We start from the raw sequence: 19,180 nt of genomic DNA on the forward strand, positions 1-19,180 counted from the left end.
TGTTCTTAATCTCTGGCTGTACCTAATTGATAAAAGTTTGTCTTTGGTATGTATAGAGGAAAACTACCACATATAGGGTTCAATACTAACTTTTGTTTTAGGCATCCACTGGTGGTCTTGGAACATATCCCTCACAGATAAGGGGGGACTACTGTAAAGACTAGAGCAAATTTTTTATCTAACAATTCCACATATATTATAATGGAACAACTTTGTTATTGCCATTGTATTGATGAAGAAACTGAGAGACTCAAAGAGGCTGGAAGAGTTATCTAAGATTCTGTGATTTTAAGTGATAAAGTGCATAATTAAAGCCAGGAGTCCTAACTACAATTAGGTCTGTTGTAATTACAATTTCAGAATAGGCGCCACTTAATTTAATGAGTAAAGATGGGGTAGTAGAGAAGTGAAGTGCCTTCTCTAGAGTAACACAGAGTAAGTGACCAAATTAAAACTAAAATTAAATCTCCTTGCAAGTCACTACTTTTTCTGCTGTAGCATTCTGATTCCACTCAGTACATTAAATGAAATCTTTTGTAGTTATTTTAGGATGTTTTACAATTCACAGTTTTATAGTTTGATTCAGATTTTGTGTGGCAAGTAAACAAAAACACTTTTAAAGATTAAAAATGGAAATTCATGTCATCCAATTTATTTAATGAAGCTAAGTAAAACTTTAATATGAAAATCAGAAAGGGTACCATGAAAAATGAAAATGTAGGGACGCCTGGGTGGCTTAGTGGGTTAAGCCTCTGCCTTCGGCTCAGATCATGATCTCAGGGTCCTGGGATCAAGCCCCTCATAGGTCTGCTCAGCTGGGAGCCTGCTTCCCACTCTCTCTGCCTCTGCCTGCTGCTCTGCCTACTGGTGATCTCTCTCTCTCTCTCTGTCAAATAAACAAATAAAATCCTAAAAAAAAAAAAAAGAAAAAAATGTAAAATATTAATGTAAAAGCAATCTCAGTTGTCAGCATAGATGCAAATTTCCTAAGCATGAATTCTTGCAAATGAAATTCATGTATGTTTACATAGCATAAGCAAATGGGATATATTTTGGGGAATAAAATAAAACTTTAATATTAGACTATCAAAGTTACAATATAAGCATGTCAATAAGCGAAAAACTGATAAAAATAATATTAAGTCCTGCTAAAAATTTCAGAAAACTACAGAAAAAAAATTCCTTAATGAGTTAAATGATACCACTTTCAGAAGAGCAAAACATCACATTAAAGGTGAAAGTTTTAAAAAAACCTTTCCTGAAAAATAAGAAAAAAAATCTCATTATTATTTTATAAGTTGAGTATTTTTCTGAAAGTCCTGGCACTATAATAAGCTAATAAGATAGTTTAAGAATTATGAGCAAAAGAATGAAAAATTTCACTACTCACAAATGATCTAGTATTAAGGGGTGTTCAACAAGGTTGCTCAGTATACAAGTCCATTGCACTTCAATATACCAACATAATTAACTAAATACATAATGTTACAAAAAACTATTTAAAATAGCAACAAAGGGGTGCCTGGGTGGCTCAGTGGGTTAAAGCCTCTGCCTTCTGCTCAGGTCATGATCTCAGGGTCCTGGGATCGAGCCCCGCATCGGGCTCTCTGCTCAGCCGGAAGCCTGCTTCCTCCTCTCTCTCTCTCTGCCTGCCTCACTGCCTATTGGTGATCTCTGTCTGTCAAATAAATAAACAAAATCTTAAAAAATAAAATAAAATAAAATAAAATAGCAACAAATTCCTAAGGTTTCTAGAAGTTAGCCTAAGAAAATACGTACATGATTTTTATGAAGAGAAGTTATAAAATTATATTAAAAATGTTTTAGATTCTCTTGTAAATGGAAAACATATACCATGTCCATGTCTAGGAAGATAAGGTATCACAAATATATCAATTAGTTACAGGTTTTTTTCTATGAAAACATGGAATTCAAATGAATTACTAATATGGATTTTTATATAATTTAATAGGATGTTTGCATGTATTAACTGGTTCCAATGTTTATATCAAAAGGCACAAGAAAAGCAGTATGCAACAGAATCCTGAGAAAGGAGAATATGCAAGATTTGCCCTTTCAAAATCAAGACATAAAACTGTACTAATTAAGTCAGCAGGTGATTGGCTTGGGGTTGACAATCTGTCCAATGAAGTAGGATAATGATCCTGGAAGCAACCCATGTACAGGAAGGATGATGCATGACAGAACTGGTAATGTCAGATGAGTATAGGAAGGATGGCTACACTGTAAGTTATCCTAGAATAATTGGTATTCCACATTAAAAGGCAAAAAGAAAAAAGAAAGGTTGGAAAGATTCTAAACAGAGTACATATTAAGCAATTCTGTCTTAGGCAGCTGGCAAAAACAAGTATTTTTAAACAGGAAAGTGTCATGATTTGATTTGTATTCTGAGAGTTACTTCTTTCCTTACCGGTGGCTGTTAAAAGAATTTTCCCTGATGATAATCTATTTCCATTTGCTGGGGAAAGGAAAATATAGTTATTATAGGTGTTGTGTTTCCTTTCAAAAAGATTGTTAATTGCTTTCAGAAAAAAATTATTCAATTATTTGACTGGTTCTCTCTCAGCTTTCTTTGCAGTCATCTATTTTCTTAAAATCTGCCTCTGTAGCTCATATTTATCATACATTTCCTTTGGCTAGACTGAGAGGTGTCTACCAATCTTACACTGAATACTCTGGCTTTTGATTTCAGTATTGTTTCATAAACTTTTTTTTGCATTATATGATTAATACCTACTCTATAAATTATTGCATTGACTTATAGTCCATGGCCTAATCAATCTGTGAAAATCCATGAAAGAAACAAATATTTCATAATTTATTTGGAAACATGCTTAGTTTCCACAAAAGCATTTTCAAAAGGCACAAAACTTTAAGTTGCCAGGAAAAAAACTGACAGCATTTTAAGAAGTATGAGCTTTAACAAAACCTGGCACATAGTAAACAGTGTGTAAATATTAATTTTCTTTTTTGCTCCAGCTTTATCAGTAGATATTAAGCTAATTGAGATGAATTTAAATGGATTGTATAAAGTTGGATTTTAAGGTGAATTAAACACAATTTGTAGAACATGGAAGTATAAAGTATTAAACATGTATTTTGTAGTGATAAAATCCAAGCTCTTTCTAGAAATAATATAAATGAAGAGAACTAAGTCACAGTTTCTGTAGCTAATACATGGTTGCTGGCCTGATTGCTATTAGAACAAAGAATCAAGATTCAGTGTTTCTTAATAAATGGTCTAGTATATCTTCCTGTGTGAATTACATTTGTTATACATATAGACTTTTCTCACATTAATGTTTTGTTTAATAGAAAATTTTGCATATTTACACCTATCACAAATGTTCACTAATATTTTCTAGATATTACTTCCAAGATACATGAAATAAACAAAAAGCTATTTTGCACTTTAGTTGTGAATTATTTAACATTTAGCTAGTAATACATACTTCAGAAAGCAATACTCTCTTTGAACTATTATTCATGGATTACACTGATATTAACAATAATTTATTGGAAGTAGGGTCAAATAATACATGTCCTTTATTTAAACTATTGAGTCATTTTAGAGTCCTAATCAAACTATGTTGTAAATAAGCTTGGTATTCAGTTTTCTCTGTTAAGATTCCAACTTTCACAGTTAATCTTACATGTAGAATGCTAACCATGAAATAGAGTCTGTTTTTTAAAATCTGTTTAGTAGTTTGTGATCTACTAACCAAGAAGCCAAAACAAAAAAAAATCCTGTACCTTTTAAAATTATGCATTTTAGGGGCGCCTGGGTGGCTCAGTGGGTTAAGCCGCTGCCTTCGGCTCAGGTCATGATCTCAGGGTCCTGGGATCGAGTCCCGCATCGGGCTCTCTGCTCAGCAGGGAGCCTGCTTCCCTCTCTCTCTCTCTCTGCCTGCCTCTCTGTCTACTTGTGATCTCTCTCTCTGTCAAATAAATAAATAAATAAATAATCTTTTAAAAAAAAAAATAAATAAAATTATGCATTTTATTAAAAGGAAAATATACTGCTGGAGTAGTGGTTTATAACTTTTCAAAGAATTGAATATTATACACATGAGTTTTATTTTATTTGTTCTAACTTAAATATTTATATATGCCTCAAAGTCTGTATTATTGTTTACATCTAAAATATATTTATTCTACTAATCTATTTAAAACCCTTCTTCGTATAGTAGGAGAGGACAGGATTATTGACTTCTGGTTTTTCACTAAAACTGCTTTAAAATTTCCTTTACGTTCATGCAGTGGGAATGGCTGTGGGTTACTATGCACTGGAAAAGCCAAATAGTTAGGTGTCAAAAAAATTTTGGCAACTCTCCACCTAGCAACAATTAAATTTTAAGTATTTGTGTGTGTGTGTGTGTGTGTGTGTGTGTGGCTAGATCCAGCCTTATACTCAATACGTGCTGTTAGAAATGAAGGCAAGAACTTCTTGGGAGAGGCAGCTGCAGGAAATTGGAGATGAAAGAGTTCTAGCTTGGAGATGTAAGAGAGTACTTTGAGTCTTTGAATCTGACAGCCAACTATTATTAGCCAGGAAATAAGACATGAATCTGGCGAAATACTGGGATTTGATTTTGAAATATTCTTCCAAGCAGAATACCAATTTTTTCACTATGAACCCCTCCTGCAGGTCTCAGTGGAAACTCACCCCATCCTCCCCAGTGGAAAACTTGATCAGTGACCAGTTCTAGCCACTTAATTGCTAGGAAAGGTTCATTCTACACTTGGGAAAATTCTTTTCTTTCTCTCTTGAAAAATATAGGAAACTGAGTGCTTGGTCTCAACTGTGGAAGTAGGTCATTTAAAACTACCACTTCCCACATATTAGAATCAGAAGAAAACAAGTCTGAGATTAAAACTTCCCATGTGAATAGCAGAATGGAGAAAAAGAAGAAATCTAGGTCTCTTATGAGGAACAAGCTGAGCTTTTTAGAGACCATCTGAAAATCCATCTTATCCTTGAACTTGCTTTTACTTAAGCCACTGAATTTCTTTATTGCTGAAGCTACTTTGAATTGGGCTTTCTGTATATGTATCAGAAGCATACAGACTCATTCATAGGTATAATTATGATATGAGGACATAAAATTCAGATAAAGATTCTTCTCTTTGTAAAAATGAAGACTGAAATGGAAGGAACTTACGATTTAATTCTAGATCATGAAAAATGTGTGGCATTATTATTTTACTCTAGCCCATCATTACTGGAAATGGTCTGGACAATTAATCTTTCTTCACAAAACTGTTGGGTGCTTAATATCACCACTCTATTTATTTGACTAAGTCTTTGCTAATAATGTAAAATAAAATCTGTATTCATACATGTGAAGAGGAAGCACTAGAAGTATGGTCAAATTACTATGAATCTATGTAAAATATTTCCTGGTATTTTTATCCAAACATGACAATTCAATTTTCCAAACACATTTAAACAAAAACAGTTATAGTTTCTATAAGACATAGTAAGGTTTCACATGCTTAAGAAAATCAGGAACTTGGGACAGAAGGATGAACCAAACATATATGGCTCTTGACCTCATGTAGCTTACAGATGGATGCATGTGTGGGTTTTTATATAAAGCACTGGTCACATGACAAAACCACTTAAGTTTTAGTTATAAAATTTAGTCTGTAAAAAGACAAAACATGACAAAATTAAAAGAGTTTTGAGTTTGCTCTTTTCAGTTGGACTGTATCTTTCCAAAGTGCTTAAAAATAAATAGTAGTTTCTTCATTTCACCAATGTTGGGTCTATTCATGTTGTAATATTAGTTTTTGTCTGAAAATAGTTTATGCTCTTTCATGTTCTGAACTTTATTTTTTTAAAAAGAATTAATTTATTTGGCAGAGACACAGCGAGAGAAGGAGCACAAGCAGGGGGAGTGGGAGAGTGAGAAGCAGCCTTCCCGGTTAACAGGGACCTGCTTCTCCCTTTCCATCCCCACTTCTTGTGAACAGGACCCTGGGGATCATGACTTGAGCTGAAGGCAGATGTCAATGACTGTGCCACCCAGGCACCCCCACATTCTGAACTTTAAATCAAATGGATATTTGTCTCCATTCCCAATTCATTCAAATAAATGCCTGAAACTTTTTAAATTTTTTAACATGTGAAATTTTATTGTACTGTGCATTCAACATCATCATTAAACCCTACAAGGAATAAATATATACTTGTTTCATGTAACAACTAAAGCAGTTAAGATATCAAAATTGAATGTACTTTGTTAATATTTTCAAACTTTGAGCCACCTTCACTAGTGAATTTTTTTATTAAAAAAAAAACCCATATGCTTTATATCTGCAAAGCACATGTTTTCTGGAAGTATTTTGAAATTTCTTCTTTCTATCTAAAAGAGGAAATTCTTTAGAGTTAGCTGATTATTTCCTTAGAGTGTTTTACAAGTTTGAAAACTTATCACACTATTTCTAAAGCTTTATTGAAAATTTAAAATAAAAAAATACTTCACATAGAACATAAATTCTATAAAAGATTTAAAATATACATAGATTTTAAAAAGAGTTTTATGGTAGACTGCAAACTAAAACTCATAGTTTCATGAATAATCTTTTATATTAATTGTAGAAAAATAATTTGGAGGTTTTAAAGGGAGTTTTTGTGTCTGTGTATCACAGGAGGAGGAGCAGAAGGGAGGAAATGATAGGAGAAAATTCATACCCATTTTTACAGAAATATAATCAAACAGTCAAGTTTTTATCAAACAAAAGTAACTTTTAACAATGTAAAGTAACTTATTCAGGAAATAAGCTTACTAGGTTTCATTAATCATATATTTATACATTTAAGAATGTAAATTGTCAAAGTATTTGATCAGAGTGTCTATATTTCACTTGAATTATTGAGGCTAATTAAAATACGTTCATTCAGAAGATGAGAAAAGGAAAGAGAACAAGGGAGTGATGATTTTTTTTTTAAGATTTTATTTATTTATTTGACAGACAGAGATCACAAGTAGGCAGAGAGGCAGGCAGAGAGAGAGAGAGAGAGGAGGAAGCAGGCTCCCCGCAGAGCAGAGAGCCTGATGTGGGGCTTGATCCCAGGACCCCGGGATCATGACCTGAGCCGAAGGCAGAGGCTTTAACCCACTGAGCCACCCAGGCGCCCCGGGAGTGATGATTTTTAAGGAAGCGTGGATAAAACAGTATTGCTACAAAAAGATGACAGTTTCTTTACTTCTCAGTAATCTCTTATCAGCCCTTCAAAGCCACCCAATTAAATTAACAGTAATGACCAAAATCATAATTTGGAACCAACATGTTATATATACAATGAATAAGGACATCTTTAGAAAATGTTCCTATTTCAGTTGACCTGTAACATAAAGTATAACTGAATGCACTGTTGAAGATTAATAATCTAGACATCCCTGCCTTCCAGTGAGATTTGATCATGAAGCCCCCAGTACACAGAAGTGATGGCATACCACTGTGACTGTGGCAAAAGAAACAAGTGCCTAGGCTCCTAATAGAAAGAGTCAAGTATGAGCCACTTCAGAAGATATTATGCTAATGTTAATAGGAAACCCAACTTTTGAATATTCAATTCCAAACTAAATTGTATTTTCTTTCTGACTCCTCAGGTTTCAGTTGTGCTTGTTATTATGGAGATTCCTATCTAGAATTTCAGAATGTGTTGTTAAATCCACAGAACAACATGTCACTAGAATTTCAGACCTTCAACTCCTATGGACTCCTGCTCTATCTCAAACAAGACTCAGATTCAGTAGATGGGTTTTTTATTCAATTATGTATTGAAAATGGTACTTTAAAGGTAAGTCATTACATTTATTTCATTTAAAGGAACTTTAGAAAGTTCTGATTCTTCACTTTAGTGGTTATTATCAAAATAAAATTTTATGTTAAATTATCTTTTACAATCACCAGTAGGCTGTATGTTTTGTTTTTGTAATTTTGTGTTCAGTATTTGTATATCAAAATAGTATATACTTTGAATAGCTTTCAATCTCTTCTCTATATTTTTAACCTTTTTTCTGCTTTGATGTTTCCCAATATCACAGTGATAGCAATTGCTACTGTTTTTTATAGCTTTAATGGAAGATGTGACTGGGAACCCCAAAATTTTTTCAGAGGATCCATAAGGGAAGATTACTTTAATAAAAATTATGTTATTTGCCTTTTTCAGTCACTCTCATAAGTGTACAGTGAGTTTTCCAGAAGCTCCATGGCATATGAACATGTCATCTTTCTGATCACTAATGTAATGAGTACTTACACATTTTTGTATTTTAAAAATGTGTGCTTTAATTTTTAATATTATAAATATTGATACTGCCCAGTAAACAAAAACTCTTTGGGGTCCTCAATAATTTTTAAGAGCGCAAAAAGGTTCTGAGATCAAAAAGTTTGAGATCATGGATTTAACACTTAGTAGTCTTTATAACAACTTTCTATAAAAGTCCAAGATCATACAGCTACCGAACGCTGAATTATAAAGCTGACTTAGTTGAAAGTGTACTCTTCTTTCAGCACCATTCTGCCTTAACAAATCAACTCATATTTCTGTGGTACTTGCCCAGATATAGTAAGTCATCGAACTCATCACTGCAGTGAGGCAATTAACTCAACACAGCCTAATATATGAAACACTGTACTGTGCTATCAATCATTTCTTTCATGATGTGATATAACATGTGAATTTTCATGGAAGGGTGAGTTATACCTTATAATTTAAATAAGCCATATTCCAGTTTGATTTTCGTTAAACGTTCATCTTTAAGTGTTACAACACACATACATTATCTAGTACAAAGTCTGATGTCATTAATAAATACCAGCTGGATGTAACAGTTAATAGTAGTAGTATTTTTATTCATTCATGTATGTGTTTACTCATTCATTGACCATTTATCTATTACCAGACATTTTACCAAGTTCTGAGGATTCAGTGGTAAATAAAATACTCTTTGTTTTATTCATATTGTTTCCCATTGATTACAGATAATATTAAGGACAGGAGTAAGAAAATAAAATTATGTAATAAATAGAATACATAAATGAATCATCAAACATCAGTCTTACCCTTAAAGTTTGCTAATTCCTGCTCTATAGAATTTTCCTCAACTAAGACCAAAATTTTCCATTAAATATGGAGACCAAATGTAAAAAAGTTATAAAACACATAATATTGAGCATTAGCCACATTTAAAATGTTTCTCCTCAGCACATTTTTCTGCTGCAGACTCAACTCCCATTAACTGAGTTTCTATCTCAGCTAGCTCCTCTCACCACTGTGAACATCTCCAGAGACATTATGAGGAATTACCAGAGACTTGCAGGATTGTGGATGAAAATGTTTTATGAAACAATGAATCATGGGAGACTCCTTTCACTTTCAAATGGATAAAAATAAATTCACAATAGGTCGTATCAAGACAGTGAGGAATTAAAAAACCATTATGTGTAGAAAGATGTGTAGAATTTCTTTCCTTTAGGGCTTATGACAAAGGATATATATTGATATGTCTATAATAATAATTACTATCGTTTATTGACTGGAAATTATGTGTCAGTCTTCATCTTAAGAAAATTTATTAAGGTCATGGGCTCTGGTGCTAGACTTAGAGTTTGGAGCCCAACTTTGCCACTTAGGAGCTTTGAGACTTTGCATGTCGCTTAAGCACTTTGTGCTTAAATTTACTCACTTGTAAGATGAGGGTAATAAAGATTGTTGTGAGGTTTAAATTAGTAAATGAATAAATGTTGTGAAGTAAATGTAATAAACACATAGAAAGATGCCTGGGACATAGTAATCAAAAATGAAGTTTAGGTATTTTCTTTCTGCATCTTACAAAAATCTTGCTTTTCACGGAGTTTGATATTATACATCCTCTTGGAACTTTTAAGAATGGTAGATAAGGAATTTTTCCTTTGTTGTGTAAATCCAAAATTCATGTTCTTTTCACTCACATCAATGCTTTCTTGGAGAGATTTAAAGGAAATTTCAATGTTATTCTGTCTTCATGATTTTAAGATTTTCCTTGTTCCACTATGATTTGTGAGACGATGCTCCAATTTATTCACCTATTTTAAAAGTATAATCATATGGGGAATGCATTTACATTACAATTTTCACAAAAAGACGTATTTATGGTTGAACTTTTACCGTGATCATAATTTAAGAGCTATTCTAGAAATGCAGAATTTTTAGTCAATTTTTAAGGAAATTTAAGTTTTAGGAAGGTTTAAAAATATGAAACTTAATTTTTATTTTAATTTAAAAATTTTTTTGAAATAAGTTTTAAAAACATTTTATTGGCTCTTTCTAATAACAAGGAAGTAAGTACATAGATAACCAAACACCAGTTTCTAGACTTATAGCTGTATTGCAAATCACTACCTCCCTGGAGAGGGGTGAACAACTTCATCTCATTTTCCACTTCATAGATTTTTGTTTGGTTGGTTTTTATTTTGTTTTGTAGGAAGCAATCAGTCGTTACTTATAAGGTGCTTTTAAAAATCCATGATGCAAAGTAATCGCTCAATAAATAGTTCTTTGTGTATATATGTATATCACATGTATAATATATATATCAAAATATCATAAATATATGTATCATAAAAGAGCCGTTTATAATAAAAGAAAAATTCAAGTGAGAATAATAGAATTGTTCATTAAATATTTTATATATGCTTAACTTTGACTGCCCTGAAGATAATAGGGAATTAATAAGACTTAGTAGTACCTGAACAAGCATTTTCTGATACAGTTGAACAAAGTAAGGAGACTAACCTCCTTACACATGTGCACACACACACACACACACAAATGCACTGTTGGTCAGTACATTATCATTTAAGTTTAAATAATTATCTCACTAACAATGTAGAACCCCAAATATTACATATAAGAAGTAGCTAAATCATTATTTGTGCTGTTAAAAATATTAAATATTGTCTCTGGTCACATTGGTTGTATACTAGGAACAGAATAGGAATTAATAAACACTGACTTTTACCTAGTTGCACAGGGCTTGAGAAGAATGTGTAGCCAAATGGTATGCAACTAATTTCTCTGCAAAGTTCATGTAAGTCACCTTGTCTTTGAAAAACCCACAGTAGATAATTCTGTAAAGGAAAGGAATCTTTTGCAATGGCCAGATATTATAGAATTAGAATATATAATATAATATTTATCTTAAGACTACATGTGGAAAGTTTTAGATCCTTAATACCCATTACCTGGCTAACCCATCCCCCACCCCTCCTGAAACCCTCAGTTTGTCTCCCTTAGTCCATAGTATCTCATGGTTCGTCTCCTCCTCTGATTCTCCCCCTTCAGATTTTCCTTCCTTCTCCTAATGTCCTCCATGCTATTCCTTCTGTTCCACATATTAGTGAAACCATATTGATAATTGTCTTTCTCTGCTTGACTTATTTCACTTAGCATAATCCCCTCCAGTTCCATTCATGCTGGTGCAAATGGTGGGTATTCATCCTTTCTGATGGTGGAGTAATATTCTATTGTATATATGAACCCACGTCTTCTTTATCTATTCATTTTTAAAGAGCATCTTGGCTCCTTTCATAGTTTGGCTGTTGTGGACATTGCTGCTATGAACATTGGGGTGCATGTGGCCCTTCTTTTCACAACATCTGTATCTTTGGGGTAAATACCCAGTAGTGCAATTACTGGGTCATAGGGTAGCTCTATTTTTAAGTTTTTGAGGAACCTCCACACTGTTTTCCAAAGTGGCTGCACCAACTTGCATTCCCACCAACAGTGGGCATGGAACTGGTCGTGGAACCCCCTTAAGATTCTCTCTCTCTCTCTCTGTTGGTCTCTGTCCCCCTACTCTACCTGTAAAAAAAGAAAAAAATGCATACACGCACATACACATATGGCACAGATATATGGCTAGATGCATAGGAGTTAGGAAATACTATGCAACTGTGTTTCTTTAACATATATGCAGGTTACCAATTTCCTGTACAAATGATAAGTCCCTTACTTGGAAGAATAGCTATCATATAACTAGTATACATGTAAGCACATGCTGTTAAGTGCGTGGAATTCCCTGTGGAATTCCCAGGGGGTCCTGATCAAATGTATCTGTTATAGACACAATATGCCTCCTTTTAAGCTGTAACTCACTTGGCTCAATTAGTAGTAATGTGACAAAAACTCCCCTCCCCCCAAGCCTCAGGAATCTTAGAATGAATGGTTAACGTCTGTAATCTTTAAGGTTCCCTTCCCTGGAACCCTCACATCACCTTCTAGATTAATATCACCTTCTAGATTATATTCACTGGTCTTCACATTGCTCCATTTGGTAATATCTAAGGAAACTTGCCAATAATACTTCCTGCTAGTAGAAAAAGCAGTCTTTCTCAAACATGTTCCTCAGAATAATGGTAAAGAAACCAGAAGAGTGTGTGTGTGTATGTTGTGTGCATGCACAGATGAATGCACTTGTATGATGCTTGTTTGTGTATAAAATACACATTTATATATTTTAATTCTAGCCTTTATTCTATTCCTTGCACTGTCACTTCTTGAAGTTTCAGACTCCTTGTCTCCAAAGCACAATAAAAATTATTAGAAAATTCTAAGTCCAATACAAGTAATAGGTGTTAATTTCATAGTGACAAACTGAAGAAAACCTTTTTTTTTTTTCTCTCTTATAGTACTACTTTTTCTGTGCTGGTGAAGCAAAATTGAGAAGCATTAACAGTACTATTAAAGTAGATGATGGACAGAAGTATACACTTCTCATCAGGTAATACATGCCGATTTTTTTTTTTACACTTAATATCATAAATAACAAAGACTGTTCCTCTGGATATTGTTTTTGCCTTTTTTAAAGTTGAGGTTATTGTGATTAGTATTCACATGTGCTTGGTTCCAAATTAATGTTTAGCAAGCTATTCTGTCTTTTTTCTATGTCCTAAAATAGTACTGAGGAAAGAACGTTATATGGGTTATATTATCAATGAAGTTATATAAGCAGTTTTACAAAGAAGCCATGAAAGCTTCATATTATTTTCAAATTAGAGAAATCAGAAATAAACAAAGTGGTATTTCTTTTATTTTTTTAATTTTTTAAAATATTTTATTTATTTGAGAGAGATCACAAGCAGGCAGAGAAGCAGGCAGAGAGAAGAGGAAGCAGGCTCCCCGCTGAGCAGAGAGCCCAATGCAGGGCTCGATCCCAGGGCTCGATCCCAGGACCCTAAGATCATGACCTGAGCCAAAGGCAGAGGCTTTAACCCACTGAGCCACCCAGCGCCACAGTATTTCTTTTAGTAAGCGAAGTTAAACGTGTTCACTATGGAAAATTTGGAACATTCAGGAAAATATAATGAAGAAAATTAAAATGATTCATTATACCACAGTCAAGATAGAAAAATGAACATTTATATTACTATATTCCCAAAAGCTGTGATTGAAGGTGATTCTATCCCCAGATTTTCACCAACAATAGGTATCATTTTACCAATCTGGGTAAGTGAAAAATGACATTCTCCCCTAATTTTCCTTCTTTGATTTATTGTAAAGCTTAATTTTTAATATAGAATTAATGTCTTTATATTATGCATTTTGCCTCCCTACACTATTTTTTTAATTAAATGGTACTTTAAAACACATACCACAGTCCTAATCCAGTATGTAGACTAAAATAAGTTATTTGGTTGTGACAACAGATTATTATTTAGTGATAATAATTATCTGTTTAAAACCAGTAAAGAGGAAAGCAGAGGCCCAAAAGAGAGACTGGAAAATAACTTATTTGAGAGGTCTTAAAGATATTCTACCCTCCTTCAGTCAATTTCCTGATTCTATTTTCTTGAATAATTTCTTATTTTTATGGAAAACTGACCTGAAAACAGTGTAGTATCAACTAAATTGAGGAAAGACTGCATCACACATATCTCCTTTGCTCAAAATGCACAGGAGCTCTTTAAGATCACTAAGATGATATTTGATAGAATGTTATTTTATTTGCTTAACTCAAAATATGAGCACAGAATCCTTTAATATTTTTCTTTAGCATTTTAACCTCCTGAGTAACGTTGGGGACAGTGCACTTTGGGCAATGCCATATTAGCCAAGGTAACAATTTTCCTGGGCAGAGACTACCATTATCTGGAGGGGGAGCAGGTGTATGAGTATCAGGGCAACAGTAAAAATAAATTATGAAAAACATATTTTGCCCCATCAAGGAAAGACAAATAAGAAGTGACATAAGAAACAGAAGGGTACACCAGAAGAACCTTTCCTGGCCTGCGATGTGTTGAAAAAGTGATAAATCATTGAGAACACAGTAATCATACTTAAGGTTGATTAAATACCAATTATGCGTCAGGTAGTAATTTTATTACCTATATGAATTTATTAATTGTTAAGAACAATTCTGAATATTTCTACATCTCCCAGATGCAAAAACTGAGATATAGATTAAATACAGAAAAGGACATAGTTTAAAAAAAATGGGACAATTCTAAGGCTGCTCTTATACCAAACTTATGAATAAGTTCTAAGGCATAAATCCTATGACCCATGCTATAGAAACATAATATAATCTGATCTCTTAACCCTAAAAGAACTCCTGTATATTTAAGATAAGATAAAGATAGGAATTATAAATGACCTGCCCAATAAAAGACTATCAGCAGTAAGAACAATATTAATTAACACACATTAAGCAACTACCCTATGCCAGATGCTTTATAAACAGGTAATTGTATGTAATTATAGTAAGATTCATAAAGCCCATTATATTTATTTGGTCAAGCTGCCATAACAAGTACCATAGATGGGGTTGCTTAAACAACAGAAATTTATTTTCTCACAATTCTGCAACCTGAAGTGTGAGCTCAATGTATCTGCAGGATTGATTCTTTAGAGACCTCTCTCCTTCACATGGAGATGGTTGTCTTCTCCCTGTGTCTTTACATCTTATTCTTTTGTGTGAATCTGTGCCCTAATTTCTTCTTCTTTTATCAGTCATGTTGGATTATAGCCCAACCTAATGATCTCGTTTTAACTTACTACCTCGTCTTCAAATATAGTCACATTCTTAAGCTTTGGGGGTTAGGACGTCAACATATGAAGTTGCAGGGGACATAATTCAGCCCATAACACTCATTTTGCACATTTGAAAGCTAAGGTTCAAGAAGGTAGACATCTTCTGCGGCACCCGGTTGGCTCAGGGGGTTAAAGCCTCTGCCTTTGGCTCAGGTCATGATCCCAGGGTTAAAGCCTCTGCCTTCAGCTCAGGTCACGATCCCAGGGTCCTGGGATTGAGCCCCACATTGGGCTCTCTGCTCAGCAGAGAGCCCTGCTTTCCTTCCTCTCTCTCTGTCTGCCTCTCTGCCTACTTGTGATCTCTGTCTGTCAAATAAATAAAGTCTTAAAAAAAAAAAAAGGTAGACATCTTCCTTAAGATCACACGGTTAGTCAATAGGAAATGTTTAAAAAAATTCAGCCGAGTAAATCTGAAGATCTGATTGTCCTTAATAAATTTTGAATAGGGGAGCATCCCATCTAGCAAGTAGAGGGATTTTTTGCTGAGCTAAACAAAAGAAGGGGTTTTCAAGGCAGAGCAAGGGCATTAAAAAAGGGAATTTAGGGGCACCTGGGTGGCTCAGTGGGTTAAAGCCTCTGCTTTCGGCTCAGGTCATGATCCCAAAGCCCTGGGATAGAGCCCTGAGTTGGGCTCTCTGCTCGGTGGGGAGCCTGCTTCCTCCTCTCTCTCTCTGCCTGCCTCTCTGCCTACTTGTGATCTCTGTCAAATAAATAAATAAAATCTTTAAATAAATAAATAAATAAGGGGATTTATTAGCAAGGAATACATTTTTTAGGCAATGTTATCCTCCAAAGGAGAATAAAAAAGGTCTATCAGTAAATTTCCTAGAATTGAGCAGGAAATTCCATGTTGACTGGTCAAATGTTACACTCCTAGGGGGTTAAAACCGCAGTTAGGTTAGGTATTAACTCTTGCTCTGTTGACTTGGCCTAAATGACCCCATTTGGAGCCTGCGGTTCTCTTTTTAACAGGAGGCAAGATTAGAACCACAGTCTGCCTCCTGACATGATCATTTTTTCTGTTATAATATATCCAGTCTGTGTTTTAATAGTGACAACATACTACATACAATCTTCTTAAAGAAAACATTAAATGTAAAACATTTAAATATTCCAAGAATACCTGTTTTTCACTAGCCTCATCACAGGTTACTTTAAGGATCTTTAACAACTAAAAAATCACTTTCTTTTATGTTATCTGACATTTTTTTGCAATTTGCATACAGTTTGTGGCTTCTAATTTTTACCAAAAAGTAGTTGATTGTCTGTATCTGGTCTAAATTCTCTAAATTCAGAAATATTTCTTTATAAGTTTTTGATTTATTTGAAGTAATGGGAAATAATATGAATATGCTTTCATGTGTGATTATTATCTATAAAGAACAAGAATGGTGGGGTGCCTGGGTGGCTCAGTCATTAAGCAACTGCCTTCGGTTCAGGTCATGATCCCACGGTCCTGGGATCGAGCCCCATGTAGGGCTCCCTGCTCTGTGGAGAGCCAGCTTCTCCCTCTTCCACCACCCTTCTTGCTTATGTTTCCTTTCTCATTGTCTCTCTCTGTCAAATAAATAAAATCTTAAAAAAAAAAAAAAGAACAGTGGGGTTCCATTAATTTTATTTTTTTATACTTTTAAAATATACCACTAGAGGTAAAAAGGAAAAACATATCTTTAATTTTAACCCAATTCAAGAATGCTGTCACCATAATTTCTTTGACCATTAACATACTCCTTAAAATAAAAATAAATGGTATGCACACATTACACTCCCAGCTCTCTTTTATCTCATTTCTGTTAAATGACATTACCCTTAAAAGTGAATGTAGGAAAAGCATCTTTCCTCACATGCACTCATAGAACTGTAGGAAAAAGAATAGCAAGGTTGCATTCAGCCCATGATGAAGTGCTCTCAGAAAGAGTGAAACAAATACCCTCCATGAAAAAGTAACTGAGCTCATTACTTTTTAGAATAAGGAAAGACAAGATGCTCTGCAGAGCAGCATGCCCCTTTTAAAAAAGAAATGTGTGATTGCTTACCCCAAGCAAGAAGGAAAATAAAAATGCTTAAATCAAGTGAAATATACACTGACATAATAAAGATTCAGAGAAGCACGTATACTAGAAACTATTTGAGTGAGAGATTAGCTACAGCTGTTGCTCATCTTTTAATTAAAGAAAGGAAAGTGAAAATGGGACCAGGTAGCGATATTAGGCTGATGAACAGGATGTAGTATATCAAGAGGAAAAACACACAGGTATACATTTGTTACTCCACTCTTGAATACCACAGATGTTTTTAAGCATGAGGTGTTGAGAGAACCTAAAATAGTGGTGCAAACTGGTGAACCCAAATCTGAGAGTGTGATGTTGTATTTTATCCATGTCTGTTGGTATATTTATCATAATTATGGATGTGTTTTATATTAATTATGTTAGGTACCATATGTTACTTATAAACATCATTGCATATATTACATGATCATATCATTATATATCATGATAGTTTATATTAATATAGTATTATAACAATAGAACTTGTATTTAATACATATAATGTGGGATTTTCTTTTTTAGCTTTTTAAAGTCCTACTTAATATATACCTTCATTCTTGGAGAGAGGTAAAATTTAGAATTCAAAGACAGAAATAATTAGGTTCTTCTGACCTGCCTTCAAAGTTTTTTTTTTGTTTTTTTTTTTTTTACATGCCTACCAATTAAGAATACATCCCTGCCTTTAAAAAACAACAGAATTCTTCATTTCCTGTTTTAGTCTTACACTCTAAATGTACATCCTGATTTGTAAGTAAATTGCATAAACTCTACTGGTCCTCCTGGAGCTGTCTGGAGCTGTCTCATGGAGAATTTTTTGGTTTGGCACTTTGATTTCGGGGAAGGCAATTCCTATATTGAGAGTTGTACAGATCTAAATAAAACAGAACAGATGAAAACATCTTAGGTTACTCTTGAATTATTTACCAGCTATTGTTTATGATTAGCCATGTGAACATATAATATAGTGAGTTTTGAAAAAGAGCATAGTGGATTTAAGAATAGTGAATGAGACTTCAGAAAACTGACATGTGGAGTGAAACCCACACATTAACAAACATTTTTTCAACTGGATACAAAGCCTCCATTATACTAACATTGTTTTTCCTTAGATGATGATAGGATACTCCTTAAGTAAGTTATAGTATCAAAGGAGGAAAGGAAGAAATAATGTATATTTGAAACCATTTAGGTAGGAAAGAGTGAGGATACGTTCTGCAAATGCAATGACAGTCAGATTGTATAGGTCATCAAATGCCACAGTAAGAACTGTGAACTACATCATATGCAATGGAGACTGACTGGAGAATTTTTAAGTAAAGAAAGCAGATAATATGATCAAATAAATATTTGCTTTTCTGAATACAGAAAAAGCTTACATGGTAAGCTACAGTATACAATGAATTATAAGTTTCTGCACCTCTCCAGATCCACTCTAGTTCCTTCCTCTCTTCTCCAGTCCTTCAAATTGACCTGAGTGAATTACATTATGGATTCTGTAATGGTTTGAATTGTGTTCTTACAGATTTTATATTTTGATGTTATAATTTCCAGAATCTCAGATTGTGGCCTTATTTGGAGATAGAGTCTTTTAAAGAGGTAATGAAGTTAAACTGAGGTCATTAGATAAGGCCATAATCCAGTATGACCAGTATCCTCATGAAAAGGGGAAATTAGGATACACAGAGAGAAAGACATACAGAAGGAAGACAATGTAAAAATACAAGCAGGCCACTCTCTACAAGACAAGGAGAGAGACCTGGAACAGAGCCTTCCATCACAGCTCTCAAAAAGAACCATCCCTGCTGACAATTTTGATTTTGGACTTTAAGACTGCAAAATTGTTAAACAATACATTTCATTTATTTTAGCCACCTGGTTTGTACATCTTTGTTGAGGCAGGTCCAGCCAACAAATACAAGCTCCCTTGTTCTCCAACTTCCTGTAGGGTTCAGCCAATGGGGAACACAGGCAGGTAATTTGAAAAGCTAGCAATTAATGTCAGGTTATATATTCCCTTGGCCTT

General features: G+C 33.9%; 1 protein-coding gene across 1 annotated transcript in view; it reads left to right on the forward strand.

The window, feature by feature from the left end:
* EYS (eyes shut homolog) overlaps positions 1-19,180 on the forward strand; it is a 1,828,849-nt gene that overhangs the window by 1,151,525 nt on the left and 658,144 nt on the right. Inside the window, 2 exon segments of the mRNA XM_047734324.1 lie at positions 7,641-7,831; positions 12,706-12,797. Coding sequence (XP_047590280.1) covers positions 7,641-7,831; positions 12,706-12,797 — 283 coding nt within the window.

Source organism: Lutra lutra, chromosome 6 (assembly GCF_902655055.1).
Source record: "Lutra lutra chromosome 6, mLutLut1.2, whole genome shotgun sequence".
Taxonomy (NCBI): domain Eukaryota; kingdom Metazoa; phylum Chordata; class Mammalia; order Carnivora; family Mustelidae; genus Lutra; species Lutra lutra.